Source organism: Heteronotia binoei, chromosome 1, assembly GCF_032191835.1.
Source record: "Heteronotia binoei isolate CCM8104 ecotype False Entrance Well chromosome 1, APGP_CSIRO_Hbin_v1, whole genome shotgun sequence".
Lineage (NCBI taxonomy): Eukaryota > Metazoa > Chordata > Lepidosauria > Squamata > Gekkonidae > Heteronotia > Heteronotia binoei.
Window position 1 is genome coordinate 242,653,975 of NC_083223.1, and position 27,616 is coordinate 242,681,590.

At 43.7% G+C, this 27,616-nt stretch overlaps 1 protein-coding gene across 2 annotated transcripts in view; it reads left to right on the forward strand.

Moving 5' to 3' along the window:
- The window catches only part of KIF13B (kinesin family member 13B), a 172,619-nt gene that overhangs the window by 36,370 nt on the left and 108,633 nt on the right, over window positions 1-27,616 (forward strand). For both annotated transcript variants that reach the window (XM_060250097.1, XM_060250106.1), the window contains exons 3-5: window positions 22,387-22,399; window positions 23,488-23,548; window positions 25,287-25,379. In XM_060250097.1, the coding sequence (XP_060106080.1) occupies window positions 22,387-22,399; window positions 23,488-23,548; window positions 25,287-25,379 (167 nt within the window). The remainder of the gene's footprint in view (window positions 1-22,386; window positions 22,400-23,487; window positions 23,549-25,286; window positions 25,380-27,616) is intronic.

The following is a 27,616-nucleotide window of genomic DNA, read 5'->3' on the forward strand; positions in this document are numbered from 1 at the left end:
TTCAGTCTTTTCAGCTCCTCCACCTTGCAAATTACTTTAGGCTGGAGAAATGACTCTATGTCTGGTCTATGTGACCCTGCCTGACATAGTAGAGGGGAATGTTGGGTGGTTTTTTCCCCTTCTGTCTGCTTACGAAAGGCAATTGCTACTCCCATCTCAGCTGAAAAAGGACATTGCTGTATAAAGCACATTGCAAACTGCAGTCCATAGCAGATGTCCTGTGTATACCCCAAGGACTACATCTTATGTGCAAATTGGCTCCATATGCTTGCTCAAATACTTTCCCCCCTTATTGTCTTGCTCTGTGTGTTCCTCTTTCCAAAGAAAGATGAAAGATTCGTTTTTGAGAAATCTTCCTTTTAGATAGACCAATAGGAGTGAATATAGCTGAACAAGTTCTGATTTGTGGTTTTTCTAGAGGGACCTAGGATTATACGTCATTTAAAGTTTTGTAATGTATTTGTGCAACAAGTTGAGACGGGACTGACCACCTGCATAAATTAAAAATTTCATCCTACCTGAAAATGCCTTAGAGAAAGTTGGAGAGTCAAGCAGGAAGAATTTTAAGATTACCGGTTCTTTAAAGGTAATTAATCTCCCCCCATGTCTCATGCATCTTTTAGCAGCTATGATCTTGTCAGCATTTATGTAGTTCTTCTGTTTGTTGTTGAAAATGTGATATGAATGTATTGCAGCTGGATGTATTTTAATCAATGCCAAGTGCTTTGCCTTTAGGATGAGGAAAAGAACGGGAAATTTGGCTGTTCCTACTAGTACTCCTTTGATGGAACTGTGCTGTTGGGGAACATCTGTTTACCAAGTGATTCCTGTCTGCAGTGTGTTCAGCACCTGGCAGGGCAGCTAAGTTGGTTATATTTGTACCATCAGGGCTGGTAACTATGAGTCTAAGGAGAATATAGCGCAATGCCTTAATCCAAATTGGCTGTTATGACTGTAGTAGTAGAGATGGAAGCTCACAAAAATAGGTAATTAAATACATTACCCTCTTTTACCCATTTTAGATTCTCTTGGGCCAGCATACCTGCCTTCTGTATCAGCTTCACAGAAGCTACCTATCAAAGCACTGTCAAAGCCACCCCCCCCCCAGTAAATACAGATTTTGTTTGGTTTTTGTATTCTTCGTTTGTGAACTAAAGAGTTCATCAAATATCTTTCTGCTCTTAAAAGTATCAAGCTCATCATACAATCAAAATAACCAGTTTAAAAATAAAAATGTAAAATTAAATTTCAAATATATTATTCTTTTGTAACAGTGCCCACACTGAAACAAAACAGCTTGATTCAAGTCTAGTGACATGTTAGAGATCAACAAGGTTATCAGTGTGTAAGCTTTTGTGAGCCAAAGCTTCTTTCAAAGACCTTTTTCAATGCGACTGTTCTGACCTCCCTGCATTGGAAGGATATGTTAGGACATTAACTCCATTGCAAAGTATGTAACACATCCTAACCTCTATTTTGTGGTATGCAGAACGGTTCCATTTTTGTCAATCTTGAGCAAGTGAATCCTGCCTAGGCTTGCATTGCCAATACTTGCTTCATCTGGTGCTTGAGAGGTGTACCAAGATTCCACCCACTTTTGGATGCAGAAAAGGAAGAGACGCTGGAGATTGTATTGGGAGATCAGTGGCACTATGACAATCTGCAATGGTTACTGGAGAATTTCAAAAGAAAATTAGCTTGTATTTCATAGATTACAGCAGAACTTTTGACTGTGTGGATCATGAAAAGTTATGGTTGGTTTTAAAAGAAATTGGTGTGCCGCAATATATGATCATTTTGATAGACAACCTATATTCTGAACAAGAGGCTGCTGTTAGGACAGAATACAGAGAAGCAGAATGGCAAAGGAGTCAGACAAGGAAGTATTTTATCTCCCTATCTCTTACATCTTATATATACAACATATTATAAGGATAACTGGATTAGGTTTAGATGAAGGTGGAGTGAAATTGGTGGAAGGAACATTAATGGTTTGAGATATGCAGATGACACCACATTACTAGCAGAAAATTATGAAGACTTGAAACGACAGCTGATGAAGATTAAAGCAGACACTGCCAAAACAGGATTACAGCTGAACATCAAGACAACAAAAGTAATGACTGCTGGAGAATTACACAACTTTAAGGTTGACAATGAGGAAACTGTAAGCCAAAATGCCCTCAAAACGAGGTTGGGGAATTGTCAGGTGGGCACCTGGCTCACTCAGGATCTTTTTACCTGTGTATACAGGATTACCACGTCCAGAAAAGTAATGCTTAAAATATTAGGGACTGTAATTAAGTAGAACCATTAAAATTTATTAAGAAAATATAGTCTTCCATACAAGATAAAATACTCATAAAACCACACATTCAGTCCTAGGAAACATAGATAGAGAGATAGAGGAACACATGGGTAGACAAACAGGGCAATATTTACCGATCGTAGTCTTCATGGAAGGCTCCAATGGCGATGAGTGAGGAAGTGACCCGAAACTGATCAGGAATCGGGGATGGATCTATGCAGCAGAATTGGGATACTGCTAGAAGCACACCTGTGGGAAGCTAGTCCACAGATTATAAGGACTCTCTTGAGCCCTTAGGGGATGGGAGGTACGAGGGAGGAGGAAGGTGGTCAGCTGGTGCATGACCTCACAAAAAGGGGAGGTTTCGCAGTGACCATAAGGGCTGGACTACTGCGACAACCAATAGAAAGTTAATTGGTGGCACCTAATCAGGTGCTTGCTCTTGACCAATGGACTTGCCTGGATCCTGGATACCTGAGTGAACTTTCAGGTTGAAATGGACCAGGGGAGGCTCCAAAATGACAGTTGGGAAGAAGAATAGAGAGATTACTGGGTGGGGAGATGCTTATTACTAATGGACTTATCTAAAAGGGTGACAATAGAGAGTCAAGTCATGGCCTAGGTAACACCCAGTTTACACAAAGGAACTTGGCTCTGGCTGAAGATGGTCTTCATCTTCTTCCATATTCTCCTTGGCACTAGTCTTTGTCTTGAGTTCCATTAAGAAAGAAAGTGGCGGTTGGACGATTAGACACTCCTGGGGTGGGTAGATTGCTTGCAGGCATAGGTGACATCTGGTGTGTACGTGAGCTGTCCGCTTTGCTGGAATGGAGTCAAGCCTGGTAGAAAGATGGCTGCGTGTGGTGTTAGCCCTCCACGGTGGATTCCATGGTCAGCGCTTCAAAACCATTTGCCTGGATAGCTCCTGGCGGCGCAGTCTCCTCCGTCCCATAGCTTGAATAGACATCGTACGGAACGACGGGAAGTTTTCCGTTCTCCTGGTGGGCACTCTTGTAACGGTCTTGAGTGCCTTTGTAGCGTTATGGCTGCTTGTACTGCATAAGTCCCTTTTGCCCCTGGATAGGTGTGCTCACACTCTCTGGCCAGATGTGTGTGAGTCACTTCTCCAGTTGCTCTGGCAACCAGGCTGGTAATTACGACGTCTGTAAGGGGGTGTTTCCTCACAAAACTGAAACTGTTAAAGATCTCCTGTTCCTTGGTTCCAAAAGGGAGACTGCAACCAAAAAAATCAGGAGATCAAGATGGTGAGGACCAGCCATGAAAGAGCCAGATAAGTTTCTTAAGTATAAGGATGTGTCCAGGGCTTTTCTTGAGCAGGAACACACAGGAACGCAGTCCTGGCTAGCTTGGCATCAGGGTGTGTGGGCTAATATGCAAATGAGTTCCCGCTGTGATTTTTCTACAAAAAAGCCCTGCGTGAGACAATGGTGACATCAGGGGTGTGGCCTAATATGCAAATGAGTTCCTTCTGGGATTTTTCTACAAAAAAAACACCCTGGATGTGTCCCTGGTAACCAAGATAATTCATACCATAGTATTCCCCCATTACTGTGTATGGATGTGAAAGTTGGATGATGAAGAAAGCTGACAGGAAGTAAGTTTAATTTGAAATGTTCTGTTGGATGAGAATTTTATGGATACCATGAACCACCAAAAAGAGAGGGTTCCAGATCAAATCAAACTTGAGCTCTCCCTAGAAGCTAAAATGATTAAACTGGGCTATTGTACTTTGGTCCCATTATGAGAAGACAATTGGAAAAATCAATCATGCTTAGAAAAGTTGAAGGCTGTAGGAGAAGGCGCAACATGAGATGGGTTAACTTGATAAAAGAAGCCACAGTCCTCCATCTGCTGAACCTGAACAAGTTAGTTAATGATAGAACATTTTGGAGGTCATTAATTTTTAGGGTTGCCTTAAGTCGGAAGCAACTTTATGGCACTTAACATACACATACTGAGGCTCCATCTACTCAAGCATCCTGTTTCCCACAGAAGCCAGCTAGATACCTCTGGGATACCCACAAACAGGGCATGTGAAGGGTGTAGGTCTTCCCTATTTTCTTTTTCTGCCCTTAGTGACTGTGTCAAGAAACTGAGAGACACCTAAGCGTTTGTGTACCCAATGTCTTTATAAGTGTTTCAGGATTTGCACCAGCAGTGTGTCAAAGCTAATAGGCACTTAAGTAGTCCCAGGGGGCGGGGTGTGTGTGGGCTCCCTCTGGGTATCCTACCCCCCCCCCCCCGGGAAAGTGTATGCGCAATACATAGCCTCTCCTCTCCCGGTGTAGTGAACGCCGCGTGGTCACTGTCTGGCTATGCCTGGAAGATGGTCACTGCAATGGCCTCTCCTGCATTACTGCATCCGTAGCAACACCTTCTCGCTGGTCCCCCCCCGTTTTTCACAGAGTTTGCTACGTCATGGTGCGACCGAATTGTCCGGCGGTATAACCGGATGGGCAGGCTGGGCCCAGCAACCTCGCCAGCCTAAGAGAAGGAAAACTCTAACATCAAACCCGGGCAGATAGAGCTCGTTAATGTAACACCTACCACCTGGAGGACTCGCTGCCGGCGTCCCGGCTTACTGGGCCATGGCAGATGACCCCCAGGTGAAAGGGTGGAGCCAGTACCGCGCACACTGCGCTTCACCTAAAAAATTCCTCTGCGCAGGCCTGAAGGGCATATCCACATACACAACCCACAACACACCAAGTCCTGCAGCGATGGGCTAGGGGCGAAATGGCAGGTGGAAGGTGCCACTGGAAGCCGCAGTCCCGATCCTGCATGTAGGCGGTTCAGGGTATTGGTCGCCTGATGCTAACCCGGAGACGAAAGCATTTTTCGGCAGCACCCTGAACAACCAAGCAGCCTTATCTAGGGACAGCACTGCTTGCTCCACACGGAGAGGGGCCTAGAAAAGGTGGCCTAAACAAAGCTCGTCTCCTCCACCCCAGTTGGCTAGCCGCGGTCAACGGGCATCCTTACTTGCGGTCAAAAAATAATAACAAAGAAAAGGCATGCAACTGCCTCACAAAGTGTGCAAAGACTAAAGCTTGCGTGTTGGAACATCAGAACCATGCTTGACACAGTAGACAGTGGTCGCCCTGAACGACGCTCTGCTCTAGTTGCCCACGAACTTCTCAGGCTGAATATCGACATAGCAGCTCTCAGTGAGGTCCGTTTCCCTGAGGAAGGTAGTCTTCAAGAACACGGTGCTGGCTATACCCTCTACTGGTCAGGTAAGTCAAAGGCTGAGAGCCGCCTTTCTGGCGTTGGCTTCATGGTCAGGAACTCCATTGCCTCCAAACTCGAAAACCTGCCAACAGGTCACTCAGATCGCATCATGTCCATGCGCCTCCCACTTCAAAACAAGCGGCATGCAACATTCTTTAGTGTGTATGCCCCAACCCTTCAAGCAGATCCTGCAGAAAAGAACAAGTTCTATGCTGATCTACGCAACCTCGTACGGAAGACCCCTACAGAGGACAAGGTGATCATCCTTGGCGACTTCAATGCCAGAGTAGGTAAAGACTCGGAAGCCTGGAAAGGAGTACTTGGCAAACACGGCATTGGCAACTGCAATGACAACGGGCGCCTCCTGCTAGAATTCTGCATAGAGCACCAGCATAGAGCACCATCACCAACACTATCTTCCAGCAGAAGAACAGTCTGAAGACAACCTGGATGCACCCACGGTCCAAGCACTGGTACCTTATCGACTACATTCTGGTGCGCCAGAGAGACCTTCGAGATGTCTTACACACCCAAGTAATGCCCAGTGCAGAATGTCATACGGATCATCGTCTTGTACGCTGCAATCTCCGTCTTCACTTTAAACCCACATCCAGGAGAGGAGGTATCCCTCGGAGGAAGTTTCAGGTTGGCAGTCTCCAGTCAGCCGAAGTTAAAGCTGCCTTCCAGGCAAAACTCCAGTCAAGAATTGAGGACCCCAGTTGCCCCACAGACCCTTCTCCAGAAGCACTCTGGGAACACCTAAAAACTACCGTCCTGCAGATCTCTGAAGAAGTCCTCGGGTTCTCCACAAGGAAGAACAAGGACTGGTTTGATGAGAACAATCAAGAGATCCAAGGTTTACTGGCGAAAAAGAGATCTGCCTACCAAGCACATCTTGCTCAGCCCTCCTGCCCTGGGAAAAAAGCAACCTTTCGCGCTGCATGTAGCATCCTCCAGCGCAAGCTTCGAGACATTCAGAACGATTGGTGGACCAAGCTTGCAGAGAGAACCCAGCTGTGTGCAGACACTGGTGATTTAAGAGGGTTCTACGAAGCCCTGAAGGCAGTATATGGTCCATCATATCAGGTTCAGAGTCCCTTGCGTAGTGCAGACGGCCAAGTGCTCCTCACAGACAAGGCATCCATACTGAACCGGTGGTCGGAGTATTTTCAGGTTCTCTTCAGTGCCAACCGCGTAGTTCAAGATTCAGCAATTCACCTCACCCCACTTCAACCAGTGAAAACAGAGTTGGATGAGATCCCCACCCTAGAAGAGACTGTTAAAGCCATCAAGCAACTGAAAAGTGGCAAGGCAGCAGGAGTTGATGGAATTCCACCAGAGATCTGGAAGCATGGGGGCACAGTACTACATAGCTCACTTCACAAAGTACTTGTCACCTGCTGGGAACAAGGCAAATTACCACAGGACTTTCGCGATGCAATCATCATCACCCTATACAAGAACAAAGGGGAAAAGTCAGACTGCTCCAACTACCGGGGGATAACCCTGCTCTCCATCGCAGGCAAAATCCTTGCCAGAATACTCTTGAACAGACTGGTGCCCACCATTGCAGAAGAACTCCTCCCAGAGAGCCAGTGCGGCTTCAGAGCTAACAGGAGCACCACCGACATGGTATTTGTTCTCAGGCAGCACCAAGAGAAATGCAGGGAACAGAACAAGGCTCTGTATGTGACTTTTGTCGACCTTACCAAAGCTTTCGATACCGTTAGCAGGAAAGGCCTGTGGCAAATCTTGGAACGTTTAGGATGTCCCCCAAGGTTCCTCAGCATGATCATCCAGCTACACGAAGACCAGCGAGGCCAAGTCAGACACTGCAACGAGCTCTCGGAGCCCTTTCCAATAGGCACAGGTGTAAAGCAAGGCTGCGTTCTCGCGCCAACTCTCTTTACGATCTTCTTTAGCATGATGCTTCAAAGAGCCGCAGTAGATCTAGATGATGATGATGGTGTCTACATCCGCTATCGCACCGATGGCAGCCTGTTCAACCTGAGGCGACTAAAGGCCCACTCCAAGACAATGGAAAAACTCATCCGAGAGCTACTGTTTGCTGATGATGCTGCACTCGTCTCCCACTCGGTATCAGCTCTGCAGCATATGACGTCCTGCTTTGCAGAGGCTGCCAAACTATTCGGCCTAGAAGTTAGTCTGAAGAAGACAGAAGTTCTCCACCAGCCTGTGCCCCAGGAAGATTATCACCCTCCCTGTATCACTGTGGGTGAATCAGTTCTGAAGACAGTCCAGCAGTTCAGCTACCTGGGGTGCATCATCTCCTCAGATGCCAAGATTGACAAGGAGATTGACAACAGGCTGGCAAAGGCAAACCGTGCCTTTGGCCGACTGCACAAAAGAGTGTGGAGCAACAAGCATCTGAAAAAAGGCACAAAGATCAATGTTTACAAAGCGGTTGTGATGACAACCCTCATCTACGGCTCCGAATTGTGGGTTTTATACCACCATCACCTGCGACTCCTTAAGCGCTTTCATCAGCACTGCCTTCACACCATCCTCAACATCCACTGGAGTGACTTTGTGACCAACACTGAAGTCCTCAAGCGGGCGGAGGTTACCAGCATCGAGGCACTGCTGCTGAAGACGCAGCTGCGCTGGGCAGGGCATATTTCTAGGATGGAAAACCACCGCCTTCCCAAGATTGCCCTGTATGGCGAACTCTCCACCGGCCATCGAAATAGAGGGGCACCAAAGAAGAGGTACAAGGACTCCTTGAAGAAATCCCTTGGCACCTGTCGCATCAACCATCACCAGTGGTCTGACCTAGCCTCAGATCGCAAAGCATGGAGGCACACCATCCACCAGGCTGTCTCTTCCTTTGAGAACGCACGCATAGAAGAAGAAGAAGATATTGGATTTATATTCCGCCCTCCACTCCAAAGAGTCTCAGAGCGGCTCACAATCTCCTTTACCTTCCTCCCCCACAACAGACACCCTGTGAGGTAGGTGGGGCTGGAGAGGGCTCTCACAGCAGCTGCCCTTTCAAGGACAACTCTGCCAGAGCTATGGCTGACCCAAGGCCATGCTAGCAGGTGCAAGTGGAGGAGTGGGGAATCAAACCCGGTTCTCCCAGATAAGAGTCCGCACACTTAACCACTACACCAAACTGACTCTCCTGGTCTTGAGGACAAAAGGAGATTGAGGAAGAATCGCACTGCTACAGCACCAACCCTAAATCAGACTTTTCCCTGCAGCCACTGTGGCCGGACCCGCCTGTCTTGCATTGGTCTTGTCAGCCACCAGCGAGCCTGCAGCAGACGTAGACTATTGCACCCTTCTTAAATCTTCGTTCGCGAAGCCAAGCCAAGAGAGTCCCAGGTGGAGACTAACTGGATACACCTGTGAAGTCAGCCCACAAATGACATAGATTGTTTAGATCTAGCCTTGACAGGTTAGAATTTAGAGTCAAGGCTAGATGACAGCTTTTAAATTAGATCTTGTCAGCGATTGGCTGACCAGTCAGCCAGCCTGGATAAAATCAGGCTAGGTGCCCACTAAAGAAGGAGCTTCTGCTTTTCCAAGCCAGAAGCCAGGAGTCTTCTCCAGGAGATCTACGAGAAGGTAACAATGCAACCAGGTGAATGAGGACGGGACTTTGGAAGACTTCTCTCTGGTGTTGTGGGCCTGACAACAGAAAAGTATCAGTGAGTATTAGACTAAGGCGGGGTGGCCAAGGGTAGCTCTCCAGATGTTTTTTGCCTACAACTCCCATCAGCCATGCTGGCTGGGGCTGATGGGAGTTGTAGGCAAAAAACATCTGGAGAGCTACCCTTGGCCACCCCTGGACTAAGGAATTAGCCAACTACTACACAGTCCAGTGTAGGGAGATAGACAAATTGCCTTAAGGTTTTGTTTAAGTGTTCCTTTGTGCACAGTATGTTTGTTTTATTGGTTTTCACCATCCCATTTTGTGTTTCCCTTTCCCTTTTATCTTGTGAATAAAGTTTATATATTTTTCTATAGGTTTTGCCTTTTAATTGGCAGACCTGGGACCTGGTAACACCCTGACCAAAAAGAACCTACGTAATATTTTATTAAGTTTATTATTATAAATCAGCAGCTGAGCATTTTAGTAACAATAATAACAACAGCTGTGGGTCCCCCTCTTGTGTGTGAGTCTTGACAGACTGTTATTCAGTACTCTATTGCCCCTGCATGCAGAGGCTTGATTGAGGTTTCATAGATAATGGCCACTGATGCAGAGGTGTGGCCTCTGTACATCTCTCTAATCCCAACAGAAATGCACCTAAATTGGTTGTTCGCACTACATCTTGTTGCAGAACATTCTCTCAATGATTTATGGATTGTGTGAACCAAGAGTTTCCCTTTTGCTTCTGCTGAATTTCCTGTCCATAAATTTCATTGAGGGGATCCCAAGTTCTAATACTATATGAAAGGGGAAAATATCTGCCTCCTCAATGTCCTGATTTACGATCGCCTCTCCTTCTTAGTTATGTTTTCTCCAAACTAAAAAGCCCTGAACTCCTGAGCTGCCTCTTGTAGGCAAGGTTCTTCAACTCCTTGGTCATTTCGGTTGTCCTTCTCTGCATCTTTTCCTGCTCTTCAAGCTTCCTTTTTTTAGTTAAGGGAACAAATGGCTTGTGTGTGAGGAGAAAGGGATCCTTGCTTCATTTCTGCTTCCACAGCTTAGTTCAGTGTACACGGGAAAATGAACACCTGCTAACTGGAAGTTTGGCTTGTTCAGTGTGATGCCCAGTGCTGATACTATGTTTAATAATCAATTGGCTACTCCTTTGTAGCATTTTTTTTTTAAAACAACAACTCTGATTTCCCTTGAAGCCTTTTTCAGTGTGGTCAGCATATCCTCTTGCTTGATAAAACTTCCTATTTCCAGATTGGTACACATCCAGTTGTTCTTTTCCCTGTATTCTTAAAAAATAAAACCAGTTGCTTTACTCCTCTATTTTTGAAGATTGTATTGCTTTTGGTGGCTTGTGTTTGCCAGGGCTTATTTTAACATTTTATTTTCTTAGACTGGCATTCTCCCCCCACCCCCAGCCTTTCCAGGTACTTGGTTGCTTGCCTGTCATTCTCCTTAACCACAATGTGGGAAAAGAGGGGAGGGAGTAGAGATTGCCTTTGATCATCTCTTAAAGTCCTTGTGGTGACAGAAAAATGACTGAGCTGTAAACACAGCTTCTTTTCACTTTGGATATTGCAAATTGTGGGCTGTAGCTTGCTGTGAAACAACCAACATCTAATTCGAGCTTTATGTGGCAAATGTGTTTGCCAAAATTATGCCAGTTTCGACACCTTAAAGACTGCATTTGCAGTGAATTCAGCTGTGATGGAAAGTGAGAACTGCATGTTGGCTTTTTTTGTGCAATGTTTTTACAGGGGTTGATATAGCAAAGTGGTAATCACCAAGTTCCCATCAATCAAAAGAGGCCTGTGCATGACCCCAAACAAACGCAATCAATAACTTTTAGCTTTATAACTCTTTTACTTACCAGAGTAACTCTGAGCATGTAGGACTGTCCATCCCTTCCACTGCTGAACAGCCCTCATCTGAAATGAGATGAAGGACTGACTAAAACTGACTGTAATCCTGGGCCCGTAGTAGTGATGTAGCTATTCCAGTTTCTAAAAAAAAAAAAGTGGCCACTTTTCTGGAACAGATAACATGGAGAACAGTGCTCAGAAGAGCCACAGGAGGCTCCTGAGGCACTGAGTGAGAATCACTGTAAATATAGTGAGCTGTGACTGGGGAGGTCCCATTGCACATCTCATCTCTGCCAAAGACTTGCTAGGTAGCCTTGGGCAAGTCCACCTTCTTCAAATCTTAATTCCCTCCATCTGCAATCTGGGGAGACCATCCCTGGACCACCTAGCAGGGCTGCTGAAAGGATTACAGCAGGGGTGGCCAGCGGTAGCTCTCCAGCTGTTTTTTGCCTACAACTCCCATCAGCCCCAGCCAGCATGACCAATGGCTGGGGCTGATGAGAGTTGTAGGCAAAAAACATCTGGAGAGCTACTGTTGGCCACCCCTGGATTACAGCATAATAATAAATGTGAAGCACATTATGGATCCCTGCCCTTTTAGGATTCCCATCATGGAAACCTATTCCCTCTTCTAAGGAGTATAGGGTATGGTATCCAGTGGTTAAAATATCAGATTAGGACCAGGAAGTCTCAGGTTGATGTCCCCACTTTGTCATGTTCACAGTGCACCCTGTCTGTTTTAAGTCTAATCTGCCTTTGTATGCTTTTTAGGATGTCATGGAGAATAGGAGAACAGTATGTACTTGCTTGAGATGCCTGGAGAAAGATTGCAATAAAAGTAGCATATGTACATAGCGTGACAATCCCATAGGAGTAAAATGAGAGAGGCGAGAACAAAGACTTTCTCATGTTAGGCTATGAGGCACTGGACGAAGGCTGGTTCCTGTGAGCTTCATGGTTGAGTTGGAATTTGAGCCCCGGACTCACGAGTCCTACTCTGACACTCTAACCCCTCCATCATCCTAGCTGTAAATTAATTTAAATTAATCCAGAAGCTATAATCTTCCATGCATTTTTTTTGTTTTGATGTATTAAACAGTTTGAGAATAAATTCACAATTAATAATAATAATAATAAATTTTTATTTGTATCCCGCCCTCCCGAAGCAGGCTCAGGGCGGCTAACACGACATGGTATGCACCATGATTTTACATAAAACAATTTTTAAAATACAGTTAATAAATACATTTAAAAACAGTTACATAGAAATTTAAAACTACAGTAAATTAAGGCGCTATACTCAATAGATGTGTTTCGATGGCTGGATGTCGCTTTCAGGGTTCCTTATAAGCTTGCAGAAAGAGGGTGGTTTTGCAAGCCCTGCGGAACTGATTAAAGAGTAATTGTTTTATCAAAGTACTTAATCATGCTAATTGTATGAAACATGTGAAATAACTTCTTAAAATGAATGACCAATTTCTAATCTCTGTAAAAATAGGGCTTCAAAGTCAGATGCTATTGTATAAGGTATTGCAACTTTTTTAAACTCTTGTGAGAGATCTTTGTTTGCCATGTCTAGGTCGACTATTTACTTTAACAGCCAAAATGAAGCCTCAGCCATGGACACTATTCTTTCACCAGTGCCGGTTTGGAGTAAAAAAAGGTTACCTTTGAAAAAATATGAATGAATGTTCTTTGGCTTTTCAAAGAAGAAGGATGCAACAGAGTTTGGGGCATATCAGTCTAAGCAAGGCTATGTGTATTCTGAACAGAAGCCAAAAGTTGAGCATTCGGAACTGGGCACAGAATTTAGTAGCTCCAGAAGCACTTGCATCCATTTGATTTGGGGAGGTTGTTCCTGAAACTGAGAATAAGAGGCCCAATAGAGTTCCCAGGTATTAGGGAGAGGCTTTTGTTGTGTATCAAAAAATAGAGTAAATGTTTATGAATTAAATGTTGGAAATTGTTGCATAAGATAGGTGTACATGGAAAATTTGGAAATTAGTGGTGGGGTACTTGTATGCACCTTCAGATTCAGTCCTTCATATGCCCTGCAAAGGATATCAGAAAGCCTGGCTGGGCAATTCTTCCTTTCTGGGTACTAGAAAACTGCTGTTAGTTTGAGTAACATGCTAAGCAAGAAGTACCTTTTAGGAGACCCGTGGAGTCCTGCCAGACCAAACTCAAGGTCCAGTAATCTCAGATTCCTCTTTTCTGCAGTGACCATCCAAATGCTTCCAGATATCTTTGAAATGACATGAAGGCATTCCCCTCCTGTTGCCTTTCAGCAACTGGTATTTAGAGGTACACTTTCTTTGTGCCTGGAGGTTCCATTTGACTCACTCTGGCTAATAGGCATTGATGTGCCTATCCTCCAAACATCTGTTTAGTCCCCTTCCATTGCTATCTAGCCTAGTTGCCACCAGGAAATTGCAGCAGATACCCTGAATTGAAATGTATAATGTGACATTTATTTGCTTCTCTGGCTGAGGCTCAAGACAATGAATAAAACTGTGCAGTGTGGTAGCATGAAAGTAAGCAATACAACAGGACTACAAAACTAGAAACAATGTCCCCAAAGAAGTATCAGCTATGATATGTCATACAAAGCAGTGTGTGAAATTAGAGAAGTAGAAAAATGTATAGTAAGACTATATACCCATTCTGTGTATTAGTTTTGTTGACCCCCAGCTCTGGTATTATGGGAGGAGAAAGGGCTCTCTCTATATGCTTTCCCTATATCATGCATATGTGAGTAAACCTCTGTTGTATTTTCCTCTCCTAAGTCTCAGGAGTGCACTGGCCATTTAAGTTAATGGGAAAGTGCTCAGTGGGCTGCTGTTGGCCGCCAGTAGTAACTCAGAGCCAAGCCCCAATAGCTCTGCCAGTGCTGTAAGGGCCATGGACCTTGGACCCAGCCAGCGGTGCTGGTGATAAAGTGTTGACTCTCCCTGCTGCCTCCCATACTTTCACTGTCTGAACCCAGTAGCCACTGTGGGAGCTGACTTTAGGGTGCCTCAGGCCCCACTCAGCCCGGTATGTTCCTAGGCCTCTGCCCCTGCTAACTCATCTTTTTAAACCAAAAGATCTGAAAACTAGTAACTACGTAATTTAGTATAGACTGAGAGGATAATATATGGGAGTTTACTAGAAAGACTTGAAAGCCTTCATATGTTAAATTTTCCCTGATATTTTCATGCTTGCTTCATAGAAGGACCTGAGTTGATCCCACTTGAGCCAGTGTCTTCTGATCATTAGGAAAAAAACCCTGTTGAATCAGTTCAGGAAGGCCTTGACCTGGGTAGCCCAGGCTTGCCTGATCTCAGAAGCTAAGCAGGTTGGCCTTGGCTAGTATTTGGAAGGGCGACCTCCAAGGAATACCAGAGTCATGACATAGGGGCAGGCAATTGCAAACCACCTCTGAAATGTCTCTTGCCTAAAATACACGTCTAACTTGCTACCTAGTGATGCATAATGCTAAAAGAGTTCGAACTTCTGGCTGCCAAGCAATCAGGATCTCCTGGTTATTCTGCACATACGGCATCATCATCTTCATTTCTTCTCTGGGAAGCTTTACAAGCAAGACATACCGTGTGCTGGAGATCAACAACAGGAAAGGCCTGCAGGAATGTTGTGTGAATAAACTGGGGAAAACCTTGACCTTCCTGGACAAGCAGAGTACAGACACAGTAACAGTCTAAGCTGACAGAACACAATTCCATCTGTCTTTTCTTCCTTCTTAATGTATTAAATCCCACAACAAGAGAGAGAGGCTGTTGCCACAGTCCCTAAGCCAGTATGGCCATTAAGGAATAAAATAAAACTTTTGTGGGGTTTCTGTAAACTTCAATGGAGAAAAGGCAGTCCGGAATCACCAATCCAGTGTTCAGCTATTCTTGGTGGATGGGAGAATAATAGAACAGATGTTGACAGCCCACCCAGCTAAATACTAAAAGCAGGGACAAATGTGTGTGAGATTTGGAGGCATGTGACTTCAGCAGAAATGCTAACTTCTTTTACAAACTGGTCTCATAGGGAACTCAAATGCTGAAAATACAGTCCACAGTGCCTGTGGAGAGCCAGACATTTTAGTTTAAGACTATACTTTGTTGTATCACTGCAGCTTCTAGTTGGTATTAAGGTTCGATTTGATTGTTTCCCAGCTTTTATCTCCATCTGTCACTAAAATCTGGGCTTGATTGTTTTTCCTCATTTCTCTACCCCTCCTCCCCACTCCTTCTGGGTTTGGTAGAGCTTTTCAAAAGACGCTTCCTTTGTAGGATCTAGGTATGTTGCTGATTTTCTGCTGCTTTAGTAAAAATGATGTGATTATTGATTTCAAAGTTTGGAAATGGGCATAAAACTGGCTGCCCACAGTAGTATTAGCAAAAAGGATCTGAGGTAAAATTCTATCAAGGCTTTACCGAGAGTTCCTATGGCCACATGGAGAAATCAGGGCTTTGCTCTTTCCATAAATCGGGTCACCCAAAGCTTAGCCTGCGCTTCCCATGACGGTCTTTTCCTTCCATCTGTGGAACAGTGACTGACTTTGAGTGACAGAAACAGAGAAGGGCAAACGGTGCCTCTAATATGGGCAGGAGAGCAGCTTGGGCTGTTGTGAGTGTGTGCATGTCTATGTAAAATATGGTTTTTGTGGCAAGGTGAACTTTGTACTTGGAGTAAATTAAGCAAATTATCATTCTGCCTCCCTCTGGCTCTCAGTTATTGCCAGACTACTTTGGTGAACATTTTGGATGACCTTTGCCTTGCTGGTGTTTGCTGGGGGAAGGCTGCTTATAGGCTTTTAAAAAGAGGAGGTGCTGTCTGGTAAGGGAGGGGAAGGCTGCTTGCCTTCTCTATCTTGCCCTTCACATTGGGTTATGAACGTCTGGTTTTGAATTAATAAAACAACACAACACTGCAGACTGACATGCCACTGTAACGTCAAGGCTGGTCTATTGTAATGCACTGTACATGAATCTACCCTTGAAGTCAACTTGGAGACTCCAGTTGGTATGGAATGTTGCTGCTGGGTAGCTAGGCAGAGCATGCCTATCACACTCGTTCAGTCACTCAGTGGGTTTAGTGATCAGTTACCAGATTCTGTTCAAGGACTGGTTATTGCCCACAAAGTCCATTTATGGCCTTGGACCAACAAACTTGCAGGACCTCCTCTCCTACTATGCTCCAGTGCTCTGCTTTGCTCATCTGAGTAAGTCACCCTGCAGAGCGGCATGATCCACCATGGCCTGTACATATGTGATCTGTTGTGGATCCCACCTTTGTGGGGTGACCTGCCTGAAGAAGGTTGCCATAATTATATCATTTTGCAGAATATGTAATACAGGAACTTTTAAAACATACACACATGCACACATATAGGGATTAGAACTGTAGTAGAATCATGGGGTTACAAGGGACTTCCAGGGTCATATAGTCCAACCCCCTGCACAATGCAGGAAACTCACAAATACCTCCGCCTAAATTCACAGGATCTTCATTGCTGTCAGATGGCCATCTATGGAACAGCTCAGGAGGACATTTACAGGGGATTAGGATTGTCATGTTGCATGTTAGTTGTATGCAGGGCTTTTTTTGCAGAAAAGTCCAGCATGAACTCATTTGCATATTAGGCCACACACCCTGACATCACCATTGTTTCATATAGGGCTTTTTGTAGAAATAGCCCAGCAGGAACTTGTTTGCATATTAGGCCACACCCCCGACACCAAACCAGCCGGAACTGCATTTCTGCTCAAAAAGAGTCCTGGTTGTATGTGTGACTTTGCTTTAACTGCATTGTCCTTTACTTTTGCAATCCACTTTCTGCATTGTGGATTATCATGCTTTAGACAATTTTTTGTTTCAATGGTTTTCTAATTCTGTCATCCTAGTCCTGTTGCATTTAATGCTTTATGCTGTCCAAGGTGTTTTGTGGTTTTTTGTTAACCAACTTGAGTCTTGGTGAGAAAAGTGGGCTACAAATGAAGTAAATAAAATAAAAATAAAAAGCAAAATATTTTAAAGGCTGAAGAGTCTCGGCATCATACAGAGCAACCGAGCCCTGGGTGGAGCTATGCAGAAGGAAGCAGATTGTATTCTGCTGGTAGCTGAGAGCTAAGTTTACCCCTGGAAGTTACCATTCCCATGCATAGTTTTGGCAGAAGGACCCCAATTATATAGTTGCCTTGTATCTTTTGCACACAGGGTGTGCTTTGCAATCTTCCCCGAACCCCCCAGAATCTGTTCCATCTCTCCATGCACCTCCCATTCGCCATAATGGATGGGATTTAGCTGTTAGTAATGACAGCTTCTAGTAGTATAATCAAGGCATTTAACTTCACATTTATCTTCTGCTCTATTATAAAGGTTCCAGGTTGGGGGGGGGGGGGATGGGATGACCAAGTAGACAAAGTAAATCAAAGTAGAATTAAGAAGATGACGACTGCAGATTTATACCCCACGCTTTTCTGTGAATCAGAGCGGCTTGCAATCTCCTATATCTTCTCCCCCCACAACAGACATCCTGTGAGGTGGGTGGTGCTGAGAGCTCTCTCACAGCAGCTGCCCTTTCAAGGACAACTCCTGCGAGAGCTATGGCTAACCCAAGGCCATTCCAGCAGCTGTAAGTGAAGGAGTGGGGAATCAAACCTGATTCTCCCAGATAAGAGTCTGCATACTTAACCACTACACCAAACTGGTTCTCCAAATGGCTAAAGACACTGGAGATTTTAGAGGATCCCTACCCAATAATCTATATGATTTGTCATGCTGACCACAAAAGGAAAGGCTTCCAAAGCACAGCAGCCATTACGACTTTTCACTTATTCTCCAATGTGTTCATCTGTTCCCATTAGAGTGAGACACACTTGCCTGTATTGACTCACTAATTGCTACTACCTTCAAAATCTATTATTTTTTTTTAATTGCATGAAGCTCACATCATAAACCCAAGTATATCTGCTCCATACTATAACTGACAGACATGACCTGAAAAATGAGCTAATCTTATGCAAGTAGCGTTTTAATGGAGGGCAGGAGGAATGGAGGGGTATGTGTGTGTGTTGCGGGAAGGTAAAATGAACACATGACATCTTATTTGGAAAGAACTGTTCTGTGCAGATGGCTCCAAGAAAGCATGTGTGTGTGTTCCCTCCTAATGCTGCTTAATTATCTCAGATTAATACAGTTAATAGTGTGGGAATATGAAGTATGAGGATTTAATCTTGTAGTCAGACACATGCAGATGACTCCCAGATGGAGATCTTTTCTCATCTGTGTTGTGCTTAAAGTTGCTAAATGTCTGTGGGTATTGTTCATCTGCTTTTGTACCAATCTGAAATATATGAAGCGGGAGGGGTGGGTCGGAAAGCCCCTTGTGATACCATGAACATGAGCAAGTCAGGAAGCTGAATTTGTGCTATGCAAATAGAGTTTCATATTCTATTTTTTTGTGGGGGGAGTGAAACTATATGTGACCTTGGGAGGGATGACTGTGTAAATGAGCTGCAGGCTGGATTGCAATATGAACTGGGACCACTGCAGTGGGAGAGGGGAGGCTAGTTGAAAATACCCCTCCCCCATTGCTTTAAATCTCTGTAGGGGAGGGAAGATAAGAGTACAGGGTCCTTTTGTCTTTCTCTGTATTAGAACTTAAAGCAGCTCAATTTGTAGTTGCATTTTCATTTGGGGAAATAGTGCTGAATGAAGAGCTGGACTCAGTATTTCCTAAGCACTGCAGCCCAATGTACATCCCCCTCCCCCCCACACCCCGGTGCATCTTTCATGTAAAGTCTCTGCTGCAGATGTGATCATGGAATCACCACATCACATGCCACTCAGACTGCCATTTTAATGTTTTAGTGTTGACAAAGGATGCTTGGGTTTTCTAAGAGATTAGGAGGCAACACAGCACTAAATATGTGTGCTCAGGTTTCTGCTTTGTGGGATTTAACTGTTTCTTGCAATCCATTAAAGATCTTCCCATTTCAGAATGAGATGTTTTGCAAGGGGACCTGAAGTGGTGCTCCTCCTCAGTTGTATTGTGATTTTAGGTCCATTCTTATTTGAGGATTGTATTGGACTGTGGATTGTATTGCACTTACTTTTAATGGATTGGTTAGGGGCGGGGGTGTTAAATTTTGAGTGTTGTAGCACCTATATATATATCTCCTGATATATACATGCTTAATGTATTCATAGAGATTCCAATCTAGGCTAGAAGATCTGCATATGTGATCAAGAGCTATGTTAGTTTGAATTCTGGCCATATGAAGCTTGCCTTTATCCCTATGCTGCTGAGGGGGAAATACCAGTGTGTATGCAAGAATCGCATTTCCCACAGAGTTCCGTTGCACTTTGTTGCAGTTTCATTAAGGCTTCCTTTTTCCTTTGCTCTGATGAATAGTAAATGAGCCTCTGTGTGTGTACACGAGCGCAAACGTGCACATGCTCATCTTAGTGGAAAGAACACAGTGTTTACTTCAAATTGGCCTTTTAGTCTCTGTTGAGCTGCTTGTTTTGCACAGCAGAATCCCTTTCTGAAACTACCATATGTGGAAAATGGCTGCGGGGATTATATTCTTCTTGCTGTTTTTAATCCCAGTCACCAAATATCAATATGCACAGTTCCTGTTTCAAGACCATGTAATAACAGAAGCTTGTCTTGGGATTCCAATAGGAGCTAAAAATCATTGGTTACTTAATGTGCACAGTGACACTGGCCCTTAGTAGCCAGATTCTTCCAACTGCAAAACTTACCCTTTCCTTGAAATTCTGCAATGCTTTTACTGTAATATACAAATTCCTAAAAGATGGAATTGGCAATAGAGTAGACTGAAGTAATATAATGGCGTTATGCTGATAACGGATGTGTATGTCCATGGTCAGGGCTTTTTTTTTTTGTAGAAAAAGCCCAGCAGGAATTCATTTGCATATTAGGCCACACTCCCTGACACCAAGCCAGCTGGAACTGTGTTCCTGTGCGGTCCTGCTAAAAAAAAACCCAACCCTATCCATGGTTATAAAGGAGTCAGCTATTGTTATGTATGTTTGTATTTTATTTTGTCTTTGATTGTTTTAATATTTAATTTTTTTAAAAAAGATCAGGTCTGTTCCAGAAAAGATGCTAATAAACTAAATTGATGCTAAAAAGTGTAAATTGAAACAATGGTGCACGTGTTAAATTAAAAATGAAGTTATCAGCAGTGGGGGCAGAATTCCTAGGAGTCTCATTTCAGGGGCTAAACCTAGTCGGGTTGCCAGGTCCAACTCAGGAAATAGTTGAGGACTTTGGGGGTGGAGCCAGGATACGTTGGGGTTGGAGCCAGGAGCAAGGGTGTGGCAAGCAAGATAGAACTTTGAAGGGAGCTCTGGCAATCACATTTAAAGGATTGCACACCTTTCAAATGCCTTCCCTCTATTGGAAAATAATAAAAGATAGGGGCACCTTCTTTTGGGGCTCAGATTTCCAGGGTGTAAGCTTCTAGGAGTCAGAGCTCCCTTCATCAGATCCAACAAAGGGAGCTTTGACTCTCAGAAGCTTTTACTCTGGACATCTTGTTGGTTTTTAAGGTCCTTTTATTGATCTTCTACATCACACCAGCATGGCTGCAGGTATGATCCTGAAGTAAGGTGGGTGCTTTCAAGGCAAGCTAAAAGTATACAAAGGCCACAGGTTCTGATCAATGTCCCCTCTAAGCTGCAGAATCTTGTGAGCAAAAATTCTACTTTGTGAGCTACTGGTATTAAAGTTGTGAGCTGCTGACATTAAGGTTGTGAGCTACTGCATAAATTGTTGTACTCTGGGGTCATCTTTCCTGAGCTTAAACAAAAATGTGTGAGCTGGAGGCTAAAAATCTGAGCTAGCTCACGCTAACTCAGCTTAGAGGGAACACTGGTTCTGATGTGATAGCGTGGAGATCTGTTTCTAGCTGCAGATTTTGGTACAAGGGCTATCAATGCCACTCTACAGAATACTTTGGACCAGAGCCACTTATCTGAGCTGCATAAGGGCTCTTTTTTTGATGGAAAGTGGGTAAGGTAGACTTTTCATCAGGCCTGAGACAGGCAACTGTGAAGCACAATGCACAGCAGGATGTGGTTGCTGATGCTGGCTCAAGGAACTGAGAACTATTGCGGTGTAAAGGATGGTGTTTGGGGTTTGACACAGAGAGGTGAGGTCAGATTCCATCCTTGCTGAAAAACTCACTAGATGCCCTTGAGCCAAATCCTGCTGTGGGTGTAACCCAGGGTCCCAACTTTTTGGAGCTGTGGGCACCTTTAGAATAATGTGAAAGCATGGCTGCTATGAAGCACCTGCTATAGGAAGCAGAACCAACCACAAAATAGCTGCCATAGTGAAGATCTTTGTGCTGTGATGGCAGCTGCTACCAAAGTAAAGTTCTAAAAAAACCTGCACAGGCAGTCAGCTCTCCAGTGACCCATTGAGAACCCTTGCTGACCCTGCCTATTTTCTAAAAATACTTGGTGAGCACCACGTGGGTGTCCGTGGGCACCATGGTGAGGATCCCAACCTAACCAAGTTGAAAGGGTGGTTTTTGAGGATGCAGTGTGTTTCCTGGAAGGAACGGTACACACGTGACCACTTGGTTCAATCTGTTGTGCCATTTTGTGAAGCAGACCCAGCCTGAGGGCAGGCAAATGGTGATGCTCCTCTATTAATATAAAAGTCCCCTTGATGCCTTGCTGGGAGATTGCTGGGATGGGGGCAGCCCCACAAAACGCTGCTTGGAGCTTCTCAGTGGGTGTAGAAATGTAAATATCTGCCAGTAGGGCTGCTGAGATCTACCAGAGGCTCCTGGACGAGGATTTTCTATGGGGCCTCAGTAACCCCACACAAAACCTTGATTAGAGCAGAGGAATATAAACAGCAATGAAAAGCAGCATCAAGTTCAATAAGAACTGGAATAATAATAATAATAATAATAATAATAATAATAATAATAATAATAATAATAATAATAATAACAACAACAACTTTTATTTCTATCCTGTCCTCCCCGCCTAGGCGGCTCCAGGCTGGAGGCAAAAAGGGTAAGGGCATGAAATTCCAAAAGGCCCAGGCAAAAAGAGTTTTGGTTTTTCACTTAGGGCTTAGTAAACTAAGTGCCAGATAGCCCACCGTAGGGAGTTTTCCATATACAGAGCTGCAGTTGGAAGGGCATATTGCTGGAAGCCGCTAAAGTTGCCCTTTAATGTGTTTTAATATATTTGCTGTTGCTTTTGTCTTTAAAATTCATTGTGTGTTAACCACCTATTTTCTCTCTCCTTTTTCTTGCATGTTTGGGCTGCTTCCCCTCCTGGAACTACAGGAGTCAACCAAAGGTAAGGAAATTTCACTCACGCTTTGTAGCCTGTATGTGTTTGTGAAAAACTGTGATTGATTGGACTTTGGATTCTGCACAAATAGTTGTCACTCTTCCTTTTAAAATCCAATTTAAAAGCTCCTTTCTACTTTTTTAAAAAAAGCATTGACTGCCAAAACATGAGTCACTGGAACAAATGAGAAACCAGTTGCAGCTTGAGCTTTGAGGGCTGTGGATGAGTGGTTGTGTTCTGTATATGTGTGTAAAGCTTTCTCTCATATTTGCCCTGTCCTGGATTGCATTGTTTACCAGCCCAGCCTTTTTGTTTGTTTGTTTGTTTCCCAGTGGATATGTGGAAGCCTATATATCTGCAGATATGTTGTTCATTCATTCCTTTTCCCATAGGTTTTCATTTTTCCTTTAAGGACAGCTTTGCATGTGGCTTTTGAACAACCACAAAACTCAGGCCTGAAGTCAAACATAGCCTTCTGTGATTAGGAAGATCAGAGGACTGTTATAGAATACATGAATAGCTCCTCAAATATGGGGCAAGGGTATGAGAGGGCTTTATGCTGAATACATCTTTCAGGGCCCACATGTTTTTTTCCCCCGTCAGCTTGCGTGCTGTCATACTTGATCCCTTTCTCAGATAACTTTCAAACAGTCGTGGAATTTTGGAAGTAATCTAATCCCATTATCTAAATGTGCAGGTTACTGAACCAAGATCATTGGTTCTTGCCAGACCCAAGAAACCATAGAGTGGGGTAGCCATTATAACTCACAGTCAAAATCTGACCCTGGGTTTTGTGGCACAGATGTGTGAATCTTTAAAACCTATAATCAATTCAAAATCCAGCCCTTGTTAACATTCTACCATACCCCACAGAAGAATTGTGAACTGGCAGTTACTTGTAGAGTATGTGTTTGTTTATTTGTATCTGTGTTCATTGTTGTTTCTGTTGTAAACTGCCTTGGATATTTTTCAAAGTGCTGTACAGTATTCCAAATTATGTAATCCTCCTGTTAATCAGAGCTTTTTATCTTCGTTGTGGGTTCTCCTAATGGATTTTTAAAAAGTAAGATGTGTCTTTGGTTATCTCTATGCAGGTGTTTGCCTACGATCACTGCTTCTGGTCTATGGATGAAGCGGTCAAAGAAAAATATGCAGGTAGTATTATGTTGTCACTAAGAGAAACCCTGGGGTGAAATAGTATTGGTGATACTATAGGAACGTAAAGTTTAAATGAGGTGATACTGTCTTAGTATTTTTATTATTAAATTTTATTAGTATTTTTTATTATTAAAAAAATTATTATTATTAGCTGTGTTCAGTCTTCTGAACTCAAGTGGACTCCCCCACTTACAAATACATTACTCTGAGATGTTGACCCCATGAAGGAAGCCTAAAGTCTTACAAACGGCAAGTCCAGTAAAGGATCCAGAGAATGTGGGGTGCTTCCTTAGGATTAGTTCCATAATGGTGGATGAATATCTGTCTTTGTATCAGCAGGGCTTAGTAGGTCTAACCTAGTCTAGACACAATACAGAGATCTGTGTTACTTCCCACTGTATTTTTTTAAAAGTCTAAAGAAGCTTAAAAAGATTTCTAGCCAAGTAGAATGACAGAGGATGTAAGAACCTGCTTAACCCTTTTCCCCCAGGTCACTTTAAGGCTTGAAATCATGCTCCCTAGATAACTTCATTTTCCACAAGGGAGAAAATACGGAACTTTGTATCATCCCCTTCAGGTAGAAATGAATCTGGAGGGCGGGGGCTGTTATTGGCAAAGAAGAATAGCAGGGTGGATAAGATTTAACATATACTTCCCCCTTCGGTTTCATTCTGTGCTTCCCCCAGCAACCCCCCCCCCCCAGTATGTCTGCAATCACATGACTGGGAACTTTGCAGGGTGTGCTGATGTGCACTGCTGAGCTGAACAAGCTGAGATTCCTGCTTCCTAACTGCCATTCAAACAGATCTTGCATCTGCCACTATCTGTATATTCATATGTGTTTTGTTGTTCAAAAGTTTGTAGAGCCAAGTAAAAGAAAACCAGATGCTTCCTATGAAGAAGAGGAAGTAGTCTTGAGCATCTTGTTGGCTTTGTGTAGGAAGGCTCTCATTACAGTTCTCAGTAATCCAAGGTGGATTTGGGCAGGGAGGGGGGCTGTGGCTCACTGGTAGAACATATGCTTTGCATGCAGAAGATCCCCAGTTCAATCCTCAACATCTATAGTTTCAAAAAGACCAAGGTATTAGGTGATGAGAAAAACTTTTACCTCAGACCTTGGAAAGCCACTGCCAGTCACGATACAGACTTTAATAGACCAATGGTCTGACTCAACGTAGGACAGCTTCATATGATCTGGGTTCAAAGTCTTTCTCATCCATGCAGGTAAGTGGGTGCAGACCTTTCATCTGTCAACCTGCTCCATTTTATCTGCCTTAACATACATGGTTATAGTGGAGTACCAATCAGATAATCCCCATGGGTATCACACAGAGTTCCTTAGAGGAACAGTGGTATACAAATATGCTAAATGAATGCATTGCTTTAGATGTGTAAAGTGTCACGCATGCCATAGCCTTCCTCTAGGCTAGAGCTTTGTTCTACAATCCTAAATGTACTCAAAGCCTTGTTGTTATCCTTAATGTGTCGGTGAAGATGTGGAGTAATTCAAAAGGGAGCTATTAGAGTCTTCGGTGAAGTCAAGATGAATATCTGCTCTGTGGTTTCCGTCCTTAAAGGCATCATTTGTTTTGGATTCACATGAAAGACATTAATGTTTTCAGATGGTGCTGCATGGTGTAGTGTTTGAAGTTGTTGAAGGGGCTTATCAAAGGAATTTTATGCCTTCACCCTGCCCCCCACCCCAATATGTTGAATCTTCTTGTTCTAATTTTAGGCCAAGATGTTGTTTTCAAGTGCCTTGGAGAGAACATTCTCCAGAACGCCTTTGAAGGCTACAATGCGTGTATCTTTGCCTATGGGCAGACTGGTAAGCCATTGTAGGGTGGAAGCTAGAAAGTAAAAAAATTCCAGTTATGCACATGATATGTTTGTTAGACCTTGCCTTTTTTTAAAGCTGTGGAAAAATGAAATGTAGGTGTGAATTTGACATAAAGATATGCAACTGAGGATCTGATTTTGACCTATAAAGGCCTTAAATAGCTTTGGGACCATAATGTTTACATGCCAAAGAATAGATAAGATTGGTGCCTTGACAATTTCTTTCATTCAGCATATTCTGCTTGCTGCTTTGTTCAACTGTCTTGCCATTTAAAGCTCTCAATGGGGACTCTGTCCTTTGCTTTGCTAAGCATAAAACAGTGCACTCAGCATTTAATTAAGGTGCATTCACAGGCCCAAAAATGTCCATTAATAATAATAACGATGGTACTTCAGTTGTATCCTGCCTTTCTTCCATTATGGAACAGGGCAGCTTTCATAGGATTCCTAGGAGGTCTCCCATTGTGAGGAACTGAGGAGACCCAGAACTACTGAGCTTCAGTCATGATTGCAGCATCAGATGCCTTCAGAACACACCCAGAACCAATTCATGGGTGGCCGACCTTCATTGTGGGAGGTCTACTTTGGTGATGATTATGGTTGTGATCATGATGTCAGAATTCCTTGCAGTCCAGCAGTGGGTACTTACAGAGTAATTGATCTTACACAATCACATCCATTCTTCAGGCCCTCCAGTGGCTACTCATCAGTTACTGGGTTCTATTCAAGGTACTGGCTATTGCATACAAAGCTCTTTACAGCCTTGGGCCATTGTATCTGCAGGACTACTTCTCCTATGCTCCCCCACAACTGCTTTGCTTCTGCAGGGTTGTGTGGTTTCCTGGCTGTCAGCATTCAGTTGTCAACTCCTGCGCTGCTCTGGCTGTCTAGTGGAAAAATGAAGAGACTGAAACTGAACCAGTGCAGAACATCTGACGAGAATATAGTTTGATAGATTGAGGGTTTCCTAAAATCCCACCAGGAAGTCAGTGTAAAAGGTGGGGTAGAACTGAAATTTGCCATGTTCATACAATTATAGTGGCATGCAACCCAAAAAACTTTAGGTAGCTGAGGCCTGGTCTATATTTTCACTTGGTTGGAGGAATGTATGGGTTTGACAAACCATGGTTTGTGATAAGGAGGGAAACTAGAAACAGCAACCAAGGGTTGAAGCAGGTTAGCAGCCATGGTTTGGACTACCTATGTCCCGATGTGGTGCCTGAACAATAGTAAGAGTCACACAGGCCAAAGCACAAAAAGACTGAAACATTGAACAACTGGACAATGAAGGCAGATAAGCAGCCCTAAACTATGGTTTTTGAGAAGACACTGAAAGAAAGTCAGATATGGGGCATCTAGCCATAGTTTAGAACCCAACCCATGGTTTGGAAAGTCCATGGTTTTGCAAACCATAGACTTTCCAAACCATGGGTTGGGTTCTAAACTATGGCTAGATGCCCCATATCTGACTTTCTTTCAGTGTCTTCTCAAAATTCATCTGTACCATGAAATCTATGGTACAATCCCTTAGCCCCACCCCCACCCCCAAAACTAAGCCTAATTATAGCTAAATGAAATGAATGCATATTTTCTCCCAACTCCATTTTTCTTTCCTCCATATCAGCAATTTTTGGATTTGTAAGCTTCTTTTGACAGGAACCAGTCACCTTGTGCTCTGGAAAGTATCATCCACACTGATGGTATTCTACAAAAAAACCAAAACAGCAAATAATGTTTTGACTTATTTCTGAAAAGAGAGATTTCTTTAAAAAACTATTCCTAGCATACCATTGCAAGGGAGACTATGAAAGAAGACCCTCCAGAGGAAGGTAATGGCAAACCACCTCTGCTTCTCACTTCCCTTGAAGGTCCCTTGCTCTATAAATTAGCTGCAACTTGATGGCACTTTACGCATTCTGTTGCAATTAACAAATTGAGCAAACCTTTGATCTGAGTAGCATGAGCATGCGAATCAAAGGTTTGCTCAATTTGTTAATTTTACTATTCTGTCATTGTACCATTTTACATTCTAAACCACTGCCTACCAGATAATTTTACTTCACTGTCATTGGTTCTTAAATTTGTAACCATGTTGCCTTCTGGGCCCCTGCCTACCAGCTATGTATGGCTCTGCTCGGCTATGTATGGCTTTGCTCACTGTGCTGGATTCCTTGTCTGATGAAGTGTGCCTAAGAGCACATGAAAGCTTACGTTCTAAATAAAAAT